General features: G+C 36.9%; 1 protein-coding gene across 1 annotated transcript; it reads left to right on the plus strand.

The window, feature by feature from the left end:
• The first annotated feature begins 13,604 nt into the window (after positions 1–13,604).
• Positions 13,605–14,637, plus strand: LOC138899655 (uncharacterized). The gene is made up of 3 exons (XM_070186334.1): positions 13,605–13,773; positions 14,081–14,262; positions 14,338–14,637. Exons 1-3 carry the CDS (start codon positions 13,605–13,607, stop codon positions 14,635–14,637), a joined length of 651 nt encoding a protein of 216 aa, XP_070042435.1.
• The last annotated feature ends 369 nt before the right edge of the window (positions 14,638–15,006 follow it).

A 15,006-nucleotide genomic window follows, 5' to 3' on the forward strand; every position in this document is an offset into this window, starting at 1 on the left:
AAAAATATAGACCTTCGGAATACATAAATACAGGCAAAAAAATAATATATTCATACAAAAATATAATGTATTTGAGTGAATTATTACAGAATACAATGAATTTGTATCATTGTATGTGACTAAAAAGCAAAGACAAGAAGAAAGTTGTCAGAGATGGCATTTTCCGGCCAAGCAAAATACTGTATACATTGTATTAAAACTAAAAATAGAGACGAACAAAAATCCGGCCCTCAAATCTTCTCCGGCATAGCCATGGCCAGATTTGTTCGCCTAAGAGGATGAGCCAATAGTGGATGACGATGCCGACGATTCTTACTCATAGTTATGTAGAAATTGATGATTCATCGTTTTAATAACTTCTGCCCTATTATTCAACCAACGTTCATGTTGGTGTACACATTGTAGATTGACTGAACATGTAGAAGTATTTTCAATTGTTGTAATCCTAGAGGATTCGGCTAGAGAATTCATGATTAGAAGTAGGTATTTTGCTCGAAGAGAGAAAAAAGGAAGAGAGAGAAAGAAGAAATTTTTTCTTGAGATTTTGTGAGAGAATCATGTGTTAACTGAAAAAAATAGAGAGAAAAAACATAAATAGCGTATTTTATGTTCTCAATAGTAGTGTAGACCATAAATACCTATTTTTTTATAAAATATAAAAGGTAGCTATAGAAAATAGTATTTTAAAATGGTTTTGCTTTATAATAAATAGGGTGTATACCATTGTTATAGGAGATAAAATTTCCTAATAACAATTATATCTTATAAGTCCTAAACAAGTTGGATAAACTATATGAATCCTCGTTAAAAATCTTTCCCCTTTGTGTTATAAACTATAAAGTAGACATATAAACTTCCTATTCTTGTCACAGAATATTAAAAGCGAGTTATTATATGATCTAATTACTTCATTCTTGTTAATTACTCATGTTCAACGAGATTAATACCCCTAATTGGCTCTTTTCAATCCCCACAGACGACCAACCTGCATCACCACCCGCATTTGCAGAGCTGGAATAGTTTGGGTAATTTATGAACACATATATTTACTAAATTTATGACCTTCTCAAATATTAACTAGACAAATGTACTTTAACCTCTGTCAGTTTTTCAAATATGTACACCCGTAAAGGAAAAAAAGAGGAAATAATCGTACTCAATCACGAGTATATGATGTAGGAGTGCCCAATGGGTGGTTGGGTCGATTTAGGACGGGTCAAAAATGGGTTGAGTCAATAAATAAACGTGTTTTTAACCCGTCCAAAAATTACTTGGGATGATCAGATGGGTTAAGATGAAATAAAATTTGGGTCATAACCTAGCCCGGCCAACTCTTATTACGTTTTAATTAAGAAGAATTTTCAGAAACCACTATTGTTTAGTGGCTATTAACTTCCTATAGTTACCATGTACATAATTACTTTCTATAGCTACTATTAAGTTGTTACAATAGTGTATTCGCTGTATTCGTGAGTCCAGCTGTACGCGCATGTATTCGCGCCATGTATTCATGAATATCGCAGCAAAAGCACCTAAAATCAGGGCAGTCCAGCTGTACGCGCATATTCACATGTATTCGCGTTGCTATATTCATGAATACAACAAGAAAAAGGGCCTAAAATCAGGGTAATACAGCTGTACGCGCATGTATTCACATGTATTCGCGCCATGTATTCATGAATACAGTAATGACAATCACCTTAAAAATAGGTATGTCCAGCTGTCTAATAACGTAAATAATATCAATTAGCGTGATACACTCCTAATTAACTGAAAGAATGAGAGAGAAAAATGGTACATAGCGTATTTAATGCCTTAATGGTAGTGTATACAATAAATACCTATTTTGCTATAAAAAATAAAAGATAGCTATAGAAAATAATTTTTTTAAAGGATTTTGATTTATAATAAATAGAGTGTAAACCTTTGCTATATGAGGTAAAATTTTCTTTAATGAGAAATTTTCAGAAATCACTATTGTTTAGTGGCTATTAACTTCTTATAGCTACCATTTACATAATTACTTTCTATAACTACTATTAAGTTGTTACAATAGTGTATTCGCTGTGTTCGTGCTGCTGTATTCATGAATACAACAACAAAAAGCACATAAAATTAGGGTAGTCTAGCTGTACGCGCATGTATTCACATGTATTCGCGCCATGTATTCATGAATATCACAACAAAAAGCGCCTTAAATCAGGGAAGTTCAGCTGTATGCGCTTTGTAACGACCCGACTGATCGTTTTGAGCTCTAGTACGTCATTCGGTAGTTTGAGGCCATGGGTAGCTTCACTTCGGGTATTACGACTTGTACGCATGGTCAGAATTTAATTTCGGGAAGTTCAGAGTCGATGTGAAAAGAAAATTCTGATTTTGGAAGCCTTAAGTTGGACGAATTGACTAAAGTATAATTTTTGAGTAAACGACCTCAAAATAGGGATATGAAGGTTCCAACAGGTTCGTATGATAATTTTGAACTTGGCATATGTCCGGAGCGGGTTTTGGATGATCTGGGAGCATTCCGACGCCTATTATGGAAATTGGCATTTTGGAAGGATTTTATAAAATTGGATTGAAGTGTATTTCAATGTTATCGATGTCCGTTTGGGACGAGTCTGTAAATAGCTCTGTATGGTGATTCTGATATTGGGAGCGCGTCCGGAAGTTGATTTGGAGGTCCGTAGGTCATTTCGGCGTCAATTGACGAAAGTTCAAAATTTAGATGATTTTAAGAAGTTTGACCGGAAGTGGACTTTTTGATATCGGGGTCGGATTCTGATTCCGAAAATTGAAATAGGTCTATAATGTCAAGTATGACTTGTGTGCAAAATTTTAGGTCAATAGAACGTGATTTGATAGGTTTCGGCATCGAGTGTAGAAGTTTGAAATTTCAAGTTCATTAAGCTTGAATTGGAGGGCGATTCGTAGTTTTGATGTTGTTTGATGTGATTTGAGGCCTCGAGCAAGTTCGTGTCATGTTTTGGGATGTGTTGGTATATTTGGTTGAGGTCCCGAGGGTCTCGGGTGGATTCCGAATGGTAAACTGATCGATTTTTGGTCTTGGGGGAAAAGCTGAAGCTTTCTACTTCTGGTGCGATCGCACCTGTGCAAGGGCAGTCGCAGGTGCGAGAACAAGGGGCACAGGTGCGGCGTATCGACCGCAGAAGCGAGCCACTGACCGTAGGTGCGAGCGGAGCCGACTAAGGAAAAATCCGCATTTACGAAGGCTTTTCTGCAGATACGGAGCCGCATAATTGGAAATCGCCTTGGCTGGGCAAAATGTGTTAAAGCAGGGTTTGGGTTCATATCACCCATTTTCCACACGGCTTGGGCGATATTTGGAGCTCTTCAAGGGAGTATTTTCACCATCATTCACGAGGTAAGTGATTTCTACTGATTGTGAGTTAAATACAAGGTTTATACATGAATTTAGACATGAAATTTTGTAGAAATTTGAGATTTTGAAGAAAAAACCTAAAAATTGGTATTTTTGGATTTTAACCACGAAATTGGATGGAAATTATATATTTGAGTTCTTGAGATTATGGGTAATGATTTTCTCTGAAAATTTTCGGAATTCGAGCACGTGGGCCCGAGGTGAATTTTAGGAATTTTACCATATTTGAGTTGGGTAATTAATTTAATAGTCTAATTTCGAATTATTGAGCATGTATTAATAATTTTATATAACATTTAAATAGTTTCGAATTTTTCGGCACCGAATTTGGATTTTTACATGACGTCGTGATCGGAAGTGGCTTTGAGACAAGGTAAGTCTCTTGTCTAACCTTGTAAGAGGGAATTAACCCCATAGGTGATTTAAATTAATAATTGTTGTTAATTGTAGGGGCTACGTACGCACGAGGTGACGAGAGTCCGTGCGTAGCTACTAATATTGCTAAAGTACGGATAGTTTAGGACTCAAATTATGAATTACTTGTGATAATTGTATCCTTATTTAATTAAAGTAATAGAATTATATTGTAAATTGTTAGAGAAAATGATAAAAGATTGAAATCTCACATACTTGAAATTTTGTTCAGAATATTTAATTGTTGTAGAAATTTGTACATCTTCACATGTTAATCTCATTATATATATATATATATATATATATATTTCGGAGGTTCATAAGAAAAATGTCCTCCTTTCTTGTGGAGCGGGCCGAATGCCTCGGCAGGATAGATGCATCTATGGATTGCGCCGCACGTCCCTCGGCAGTGTACACGCCACTATGGATCGGGTAGTACGTCCTCGACAGAAATCGTGCCTAATAATAAAAATTACACGATACCTTGATATTTTTTTATTGCAGCTTGTTAAGCTAATTGATATATTGAAAATTATTGGAATTGAAAGAATTAATTATTTCTGCTGGTTAAAGAAAATTATTGTTGTTCCTATAAATCATGTTGATTTAAGTATCACTATTTTAATATTATTGACCCTTAGTGAGTGTCAAAGTCGACCTCTCGTCACTACTTCTTTAAGATTAGGCTTGATATTTACTGGGTACACATTATTTACGTACTCATGCTACACTTGCTGCACATTTTTGTGCAGGTACAGATATGTCTAGCGGCCTTGTAGGCGCAGAGGTGTGGTTAAATGCGGGGACTTAGGTGAGCTACATTCTATATAACGATCCGCAGCCAGCAGAGTCTCCTTCAGAGTATTTATATTTTTCCTGTCCAAATTTATATTCCGGACATATGTTGTATTTTATTTTACATTCCTAGTTAATGCTCATGCATTTATGACACCGGGTTTTAGGGTGATTATGGGTTGTTCTGTATTGAAATTTATTAAGAATATTATTATTTACTCTATAAATTCCTTCTTTTACTATTTAATTGAAGGAATTATGATTTCAAACATAATAAAATTGAGAACCAAATTAAGTATTTATTTTTGGCTTACCCGACAGCGGTGTCCGACGCCATTACGACCTTTAATAGATTTTGGGTCATGATAGCATGGTATCAGAGCACTAGGTTCACGTAGGTCTCACGAATCATGAGCAAGTCTAGTAGAGTCTTGGGGATCAGTACGGAGACGCCTGTACTTATCTTTGAGGGGCTACAAGACCGTTCGGAGCACTTCCCTTTCTTGATTTCTCATCGTGCGATTTGATTCCTTTGAGGCTTATGCCTTCGTTTCCTTCCTCTTCGATCTTATGCGACGTGAAGCGCTTGTTATAAAATCGAGAAATTTGGATGGCACTACTGATGTAGAGCAGGTTGTTTCTCCCTGCGTATTCGATTGGGCTAATGTCGTCGCCTTGCGGAAGGATGTTCTGTCATCTCAGCTCAGTAGCTGTATTCCTGATGGTTTTGGTGCTATGCACCAATTTCTATGGTGTTTATGAGTAGTTACCGCACAATATTGAAGTAATGGTAGGATACTTGTCTATGTATAAGGGCAGTGAATGATTTGAAATGAGGTTTTACTCAGTGCATGATTCAGAGATTCAGTGTTTTATTTCCGGCGGAGGAAAAACAACCAGGCTACGAATGCTCAGGTTTGGGTAAATGGGGTAACGAGACTTGGTATTTTCGTGCGTGGTGGAATTTCTTTTTGTGATGCGGTGTCGTCGTCCTTGTTGAATGCATTAAGTTCGCCAATGTTATGGTCTTCTTCAATTCGCCTTCGGGGCAAGGTATTGTGAAATGGTGCCGTAGAAGCGGTTGTCAGGAATAACGGGGTGTAGCGATTTCGGGACCGAATTGGTGTTTCTAGTGTTGATGGCTCGAGAAAGATAATCTTCGGAAATGTTTAAAGTTAGTAGCGACCTATTGGTTCAAGTGCTACAAAGATAGATTTTGATTTAAGGCAACAACTGGGCAACGAAGGATAAGGAAGGACATATGGGAGGTGTCTTGCGGTGGTTAAATTTATAGAAGGCCAAGTATGAGAAATAGAAGTCGAGTAATTGCTTAAAGGAGAGGGTTTGACCAAAGTGGGAGAGTGGAAAGATAGCATATGGGTTATGTGGTAGGATAGCTACACGTCCTGAGGAAAGTTGGAGTGATTTGGGATTCATGGTGGACAGTGACTAGGTCTACGGACTTAATTTGGAACGTTGGGTGTTATACTGGGGAAAGATTGGATGCGACAGAAATGAGTTTGCTTGATATGAAGAGGAATGCAATATGACTTCGGGTTGGGATGTATTGTCGCAATTCCAGTAATGACAATGGGGAGTGAACAGACTTGTACCGCTGGTGGACGAGCATAGGCTCAGGAGGTTTACTGAATGTGTGGTAGTTGCGCAAGGGCAGTCGCAGGTGCGAGAACAAGGGGTACAAGTGCGGAAGAAGGCGCAAGTGCAGCGTATCGACCGCAGAAGCAGTCTCGCAGAAGCGAGCTGTTGACCGCAGGTGCGAGCGGAGCCGGCTAAGGAAAAATCCGCATGTGCGAAGGCTTTTTCGCAGAAGCGGAAATCGCCTGGGCTGGGCAAAATATTTTAAAGCAGGGTTTGGGTTCATTTCACCCATTTTTCACATGACTTGGGCGATATTTGGAGCTCTTCAAGGGAGTATTTTCACCATCATTTACGAGGTAAGTGATTTCTACTGGTTGTGAGTTAAATACAAGGTTTATATATGAATTTAGACATGAAAGTTTGTAGAAATTTGAGATTTTGAAGAAAAAATCTAGAAATTGATATTTTTAGATTTTGACCACGAAATTGGACATGGAATTGGATGGAAATTATATATTTGAGTTCTTGAGATTATGGGTAATGATTTCTTCTGAAAAGTTTCGGAATCCGAGCACGTGGGCCCGAGGTGAATTTTAGGGATTTTATCATATTTGAGTTAGGTAATTAATTTAATAGTCTAATTTTGAATTATTGAGCATGTATTAATAATTTTATATAAAATTTGAATAGTTTCGAATTTTTCGGCTCCGAATTGGGATTTTTACACGACGTTGTGGTCGGAAGTGGTATTTGAGACAAGGTAAGTCTCTTGTCTAACCTTGTAAGAGGGAATTTACCCCATAGGTGATTTAAATTAATAATTATTGCTAATTGTGGGAGCTACGTACGCACGCACGAGGTGACAAGAGTCTGTGCGTAGCTACTAATATTGCTAAAATTCGGATAGTTTAGGACTCAAATCATGAATTACTTGTGATAATTATATCCTTATTTAATTAAAGTAATAGAATTATGTTGTAAATTGTTAGAGAAAATGGTAACAGATTGAAATCTCACATACTAATATATTTAACGGTTGTAGAAATTTTTACATCCTCACGTGCTAATCTCATTATATATATATATATATATATATATATATATATTCTCATTCCGGAGGTTCATAAAAAAAATATCCTCCTTTCTTGTGGAGCGGGTCAAACGCCTCGGCAGGGTAGATGTATCTATGGATCGCGCCGCACGTCCCTCGGCAGTGTACACGCCACTCTGGATCGGGCCGTACGTCCTCGATAGAAATCGTGCCTAATAATAAAAATTACACGATACCTTGATATTTTTTTTATTGAAGCTTGTGATGCTAATTGATATACTGAAAATTATTGGAATTGAAAGAATTAATTATTTCTGCTGGTTAAAGAAAATTATTGTTGTTTCTATAAATCATGTTGATTTAAGTATCACTATTTTAATATTATTGACCCTTAGTGAGTGTCAAAGTCGACCTCTCGTCACTACTTTTTTGAGATTAGGCTTGATACTTATTGGGTACACATTGTTTACGTACTCATGCTACACTTGCTGTACATTTTTGTGCAGGTACAAATATTTTGTGCAGGTACAAATATGTCTAGCGGCCTTGTAGGCATAGAGGTGTGGTTAAATATGGGGACTTAGGTGAGCTGCATTCTATATAACGATCCGCAGCCAGCAGAGTCTCCTTCAGAGTATTTATATTTCTCCTGTCCAAATTTGTATTCCGGACAGATGTTGTATTTTATTTTACATTCCTAGTTGATGCTTATGCATTTGTGACATCGGATTTTGGGGTGATTATGGGTTGTTCTGTATTGAAATTTGTTAAGAATATTGTTATTTACTCTATAAATTTTATCTTTTACTATTTAATTGAAGGAATTATGATTTCAAAAATATTAAAATTGAGAACCAAATTAAGTATTTATTTTTGGCTTGCCCGACAGCGGTGTCCGACGCCATCACGACCTTTAATAAATTTTGGGTCGTGACACACATATTCACATGTATTCGCGCTGCTGTATTCATGAATACAACAACTAAAAGGGCCTAAAATCAAGATAGTCCAGTTGTACGCGCATGTATTCACTTGTATTCGCTCCATGTATTCATGAATACAATTACGGCAATCACCTTAAAAATAGATATGTCCGACTGTCTAATAACGGAAATAATATCAATTAGCGTGATACACTCCTAATATAACTCAACAAAATCAATTCTAACATGCCTCATTATCAACCCAATTAATTAGAATAATTTTTCAGATGTATATAACTTTTGTATTTAGTGTGTTTTAATATATTTTTTTTACTGTTGCATTCATTAGTTTCAATGTTTGTATTTACTGTATTCGCTATTTTATATATTGTGTATTCAAATGTAATTGTATTAACATTATTTTAGTTATTCCTAATACATGTTATTACTGCTGTATTCAGTATACTTCATTGGTTGTATTAACTGTATTTCTATTTGTATTCAGTGTATTTTACTGTATTTTAAAATTAAATATATTTACTGTTTATATTATTTTCTATTTTAATGTTTGTATTCAGTGTATTTCAATATTTATATCATGTGTTCATGCATGAAGACAAATGTATTCAGTTGTATTGAAAAAATACAAACCTTTAAAATACATAAATACATGCAAAAATACAATGTATTTATGCAAAAATATAATGTATTTAAGTGAATTTGTATAGAATACAATGTATTTATTTCATTGTATGTGACTAAATAGCAAAGAAGAGAAGAAAGTTCGCTGGAGATGGCATTTTTCGGCCAAGCAATATATTATATACATTGTATTAAAACTAAAAATGGAGACGAATAAAAATCCCGGTCTTTGAATCTTCTCCGGCGTAAAAAATATTGCAGTATCCGTGTAGAGGCATCCATTGAAATATTTGGCGTAGAAGAAAGCCGCAATGACCCTCTTATTTCAAAGTTGTTGAATCAACCATTGAAGAGGAAATTTGAAGTTTTCTGCTGAAAACCTAACAATGGTAAAGATTTAAAAAAAAAAAGTGAAGAGAAAAAGAAGAAGCTTGAACTGACCAAAAACCCAAAAACTTTAACACTTACCATGACTTTTGGAGCAAAAACGTTGAAAGTGAGAGAGAGAATCGTGCTTCAAAAATCGCGAATATAATCTTGTTGTGAGAGAGAGATCGTGGAGAGAGAAAGAAGAAATATTTTGCTGTGATTTTGGGAGAGAATAACTGAAAGAATGAGAGAATAACTTAATGGTAGTGTATACCATAAATACCTATTTTGCTATAAAAAAATAAAAGATAGCTATAGAAAATAATTTTTTTAAAGGCTTTTGATTTATAATAAATAGGGTGTAAACCTTTGCTATAGGAGGTAAAATTTTCTTTAATTAATATGTGTTATTTTTTTATAAATTGTTTAATAATTAAATAATTTTTTTTCTTTTATTATGATTATATATAACATATCAAACAAAAATGAATTATTTTAAAAATATTTTGACAAAGTTACTCATCGATCATTTTGGACTAAAAATCAGCTCAATTTTAGATAGGTTGATGTGAGTTGGGAGAAAATGAACTGAATTCAAAAAATTAACGGATCAATAACTCGCTCAACCTTACCGATTTTAACACCTCTAATATAAAGAAACTTTCTCCTATATATCTGCCAGTTAGGGGGAAGGTAGTTAACGAGTGGCTGACGCATCACGTATGTGAGGATGAGTAGCTTGACTTATGGGAAAAGAGAAGTGCTCTTTAAGTATTGGCTTAATTACTTTTGCTGATCTATTAATGGGTTAGCACCAGCTGTAAACGTTGTTGGGTTGTTGTATATATTCCCTCATTCAGAATGAACAAATTATTGACTAGCTAGTATATGAAACTTTAGGAATTAAAGAAGGAAACCATCCAAATAAATCTTACTCCCTCCTGTCTAGGTTAATTAATTTTTGGCTCTTTTCACACATATTAAAAAATATACCTTTTAGCATTAAATAACGATAAAATTGACCATATTAAATTTAATGTGTTCATTAGAAATATAACAACAACTACTAGACTCTTTATTCCAAGGACAACTTTGGAAGAAACAAAAAATTAATTCCTTCTTAATATCCGAAATGATCAAATATTATGAACCACAAAAAAAATTAAAAAATTAATTAAATGGGACATGAGGGAGTAATATATATACTTGTGTAACTTATTGTTTTGGCCCTATTAATCCATTCCTGCTCCAATTCAATATCAAGGAACATAATTTTAGGTAGTGGTGGCAAAGTAAAAATAATTATAATTATTCTTCCGTATTATTCACTAAAAATGGGTTGAATAATAAAAGTTTTAAAAATAGGTCATATATGGATAATATTAATATTATCCACTTAAAAAAATGGATAGCCAATGTATTTAACTTTTATATTTGCAAGGAATCAAATTGGGAGTTACAAAAGTTTGGAAAACTAGAAATTCTTCCAAAAATGATGATATTCAAGAAGTCATGAATAATATGAATATTGAATCCGCCAGCTAATCTATTTTTTATCCGTATTAAATATGAGTCGTATAAAATATTTATCTATTTTTATATTACTCGTCTGGTCCGACCATATCCGACCTAACCAGCCATTTGCCACCTCTAATTTTAGGTCATTTGTCAAAGGATGGTTGGAAAGGGAATTCTTATTCCCATAACACGACAGCGGTTCGTATATACCTAATATTACATACTCCTCTTGTAACGGGACTTTACTTCTGAAAAAATTATTTTAAAGTAGTAATGAAATAAGATACATGCATTATATATATGTCATATGTGTTCTCACTTGAGCTTGCAACTCTTAATATCTAACTAGAACACTTTTACCTGCGGTGGCGGAGCCACATGCATCCGAGGGGTTTGTCAAAAAAATATACTAAGATAATTTTAAAATAAATAAATAAATAAATAAATAAATATATATATATATATAATGACACCCCTTCACTTCTTGATAAGTTTATTTGTTTATGTTTTGATTTTTCTTTATGAAAATTCTGACTCTGCCACTGTTTAAACGATCCAATTCACATGTTTGCCTTTTAACATTGTTTACCCAAAAAATTGGATAGAGTTAAATTTGTGTATGGTTCTAAGAACACGTGATATAATTTGGTACAAATTGTAGAGTGAAATAGAAATATATGTATTCTTGACAAATGGAATGAAATATAAGGCAGAGAAAAAAGAAAATATTGATGAACAAGGCAAAGTAAATGAGCCCAAAAGTGTTAATCCCTCTAAAGTTGTCTTTGTTACAATGTGTCCCTTTATGATTACAAGGATTTCCCTCTTTATAGTAGAGGGATTCTACTTTATCTATAATAAAAAAATATATAATGGAGAATCCATGATGAATTGTCTTTTCTTCGATTCCCGCCAAGATTCTCTCCCCTAGTGCAGTTGCAACAGCTCTTGTCTGTGAGCTCGATACTGGCTCGAGCTCGGTATTGGATCGAGCCCTCGGCCTTGGTTAGAGCTCGATTCTGAATTGGAGTCTCGATATTCGGGGTAAGTGTTGGTCGGTCTATGCATCTTCGATAATCTCCGCTTTGCCTCGTAGTTCGATTTGGATATGAGCTCGATAATGATATCGAACTTGTCATTGATCGGTCTTAGAGCTCGAAGCTTGACACCCTTACTTCTGACCTCGACCTGTCGTCACCCAAATACCCTTTGATCGAAGTATTATCATCTCGACTAGTCCGTACGACTAACTTAATCGGTTTTGACCGTACACAGATAATCCACTCGTTTCTCGGAAAGGATGTAACAAGAAACAATATGATTTTCCACCAGTACGGTTAGACGTACACTGACGTCTGCATCGAGTTCGATCGTGACGTATATGATAGTGGTCCCGTCGGTTCCGTTTACCGAGGCATTTAATGCATGTCAGGCGACGGTCCACCATTACCGAGATTGAAACGCCACTGCTTAACCTATAAATATCCCGTTTTCCACCATTAATCACCTTTACATTCTTTGATCAAAATTTTCTAAGCATCTTCCCATATTTTCTGAATTTGTTTGTGTGAAATTTTCCTTCTGTGTTTTTCACTACAAAAAATCTTCCTTTGAAACATCATACCCCCTTTTATTCCTTTCTTCTAAGTTCAAGAAAAATGGTGAAAATATCAAAGACCGTTCCTAAAAAATGAGAGGCCTCTTCTTCGCAGCCCACTGCCGATAAAACACCGGCGGAGCCACGACCAGAGGAGTGTGTTCCCAAAATATGCTTTCTTACCTCTGAATCAAGCTCGACAAAGGCACGCTGGTTCCCGGTCGATGCGAACCAGTATCGAAATATTTATGCTCGATAACCAAAAAGCAACTTGAATAGTTGAAGGCAGATTGTAATTAGGGAAATAAGGAAGTGGTGATTCCGACTTCCGACGACGATATTACCACCCATGTGGAAGGGTTCTTAAGTGTGTATACCTACCTGTTTACGTTAGGACCTCTCGACCTTGTTATCGTCGACTTTTGTCGGCAATACCAAATAACTCTAGGCCAGATTCATCCTTCCTTTTGGCGGATCGTTATTTTGATCCGTTTCTTTGCAAACATGATCGAGGGGATGCCTTTCACCCTCGATCATCTTATTAGACTGTATAGTCCCCGCTTATTTCGAGGCGGATTGATAATACTACAATGCCAGGCTACCAAGGTATTGTTCTCGATTATAAATGAGGATACGGATCGAGGTTGGATGGGCAAGTTTGTTCGAGTGAAGACTTCAGACCTAATCCCTGCCGAAAAGATGTCGTTCCCCGAAGAATAGAATATGAATCGTGAGTGTACTTTACTGTTTTATTCCCTATTGCCTTGTTTCTTTGTTTATTTTCTTGCCGATATCCCTTTTCTGATGCAACGGTTCCTTGGATGCCTGGCGCCGTTCCCAAACTTAAGAGCTAGGCACTGACTCTAGCTTCGAACTCCTCTTACGCCGAACGTTCATGGCGTGATCTGGCAAAGGGCCGATAGGAGGCGAAAAATCATGGTAAGCCTATCTTTCATGTTTTGGGAGTTCGAACAAAACATTCTCCTTATACTTAAACCAATTTTCTCGTGTGTAGGCCTGCGTAGAGACGCAGTTTTGAGGCCTCTGCCCGGCGAGGAAGAGACCTCGATCCCAGCTTCCAAACCACCGAAGGGAAATAAGAGGAAAAAGGCCTCTACACCCGAGAATAAAAAATCGAAGGCAAGTTCGTCTCGTAAGTCGAAGAAAAATACCATCCCTTTGACCTCAGAGTCGGTTCAGCGCCTAAGAGATGAAGATGAGGAAGAAGAAGACGAGGAGTTCGTGCTAATGGCCTGAACAAAGAAAACCACCGATGCTCCATAGGTAGGTGGATCGATGTTGGTTTATACAACTCCGGCTCAGACCGAGGGTATATCGGAGAAGGATTCGGGCAGAGTTCCTGAGTCGTTGCAGATCGAGGATGTTTCCAATCGAAGCCAACAGATAGGGAATATATATGAAGGGGATGTTCCCGAATCTCTTCAAACCGAAGGGAACGCCCCAAGTGACTCACCTGGGGCAGCAACAATCGAAGACTCCCCCACCTTTCCTACTTTTTCTGAAGGGGCGATCTGAGAAGCCTAAGCTTTGTGGGCCCTCGAACTAGACAAGCCTTATGAGGGGGACGATCCCTTCTGTGGTATTTTTACTGGCGTCGAGGATGTTGCCGGTAGTAGTGAGGCATCATATTTTTTCTATGGAGTGTGGCAAGCTTTGGATTGGGTAAACCTTAATTTATTTTGTTGGTATTATATCTCATGTCTATTTTTCTTTTTTTACTTCGTTTCTTCTCCCCTCGTATGCTACAACAGCTTATCGAGAAGCATGTTCTCGATCCCGAGCTGAGCTGCATCGATATGAGGTCGATCTCAAACGGGTTACGGAGGAGAGGAATGTCCTTAAACTCCTCTTAGGGCAAAAAAGGGAGGAAATCAAGGATCTACGAGCTGAGTTGACTAAAGCTCACCAAGATCAAACCGATCTGTCCGAGCAGGTAATGATACTATTAAAAGCCTATGGGCTTGATACTGGAACGATGGCTAATCTTTCAGTCTCACAGTTGCAGTAGAAGCTTGAGTTGATCGAGAAACTCCGCGAGGAGGTTGATGAGATAAAGGCGGAGTCTGTAAAATGGAAAGAAAATATGAACCGCCTTGCTGTAGAGAGAGAGACTGCTAGGGCCCAATTGTCATCGACCAAAAGTCAACTTCAGAGCCTGAAGGAGAAAAGCTTAGCTCAAGCTAGGGAAAAGGAGAAGATCGAGGCTCGATTGGCCTCTGAGCTTGCCGAGGCTGAAAAAATAAAGGTCGATGCAGACGCAATGGTGGCTGTTTACCGGGATGATGTCGAAGCTGCAGTTCCATGCTAGAGAGGTTGCCGATACCGCTCGAACTCGAGCACATTGAATCGCCGAATTTGCCAAATGCCAAACTCGGAGGGAAACCCTCAAGGAGATCCATACTTGGGGCTTCGATCTTTCTGAAGAGATAACATAGGCAAGAGAGCTTAAAGCTGAAGTTGGGGCCTTGGCCTCCGATAATGATGACGATAATGATGACAACGACGATGATGGGAGCAAAAACTGATCTCAGAGTGGGGAGCAGCCCGATATAGAAAAAAATTTCTCCCGTAGATGATTAGGTTCCTTTGTAAGGCCCTAATCGGTCATTTTGTAAATATCATTGTGTATATAAAGTCTTTTCTTTTTTCCAGCTTGTCTCTGTTCCCATTCTTGAGG

This window comes from Nicotiana tomentosiformis, chromosome 10 (assembly GCF_000390325.3).
Source record: "Nicotiana tomentosiformis chromosome 10, ASM39032v3, whole genome shotgun sequence".
Classification (NCBI taxonomy): Eukaryota; Viridiplantae; Streptophyta; class Magnoliopsida; order Solanales; family Solanaceae; genus Nicotiana; species Nicotiana tomentosiformis.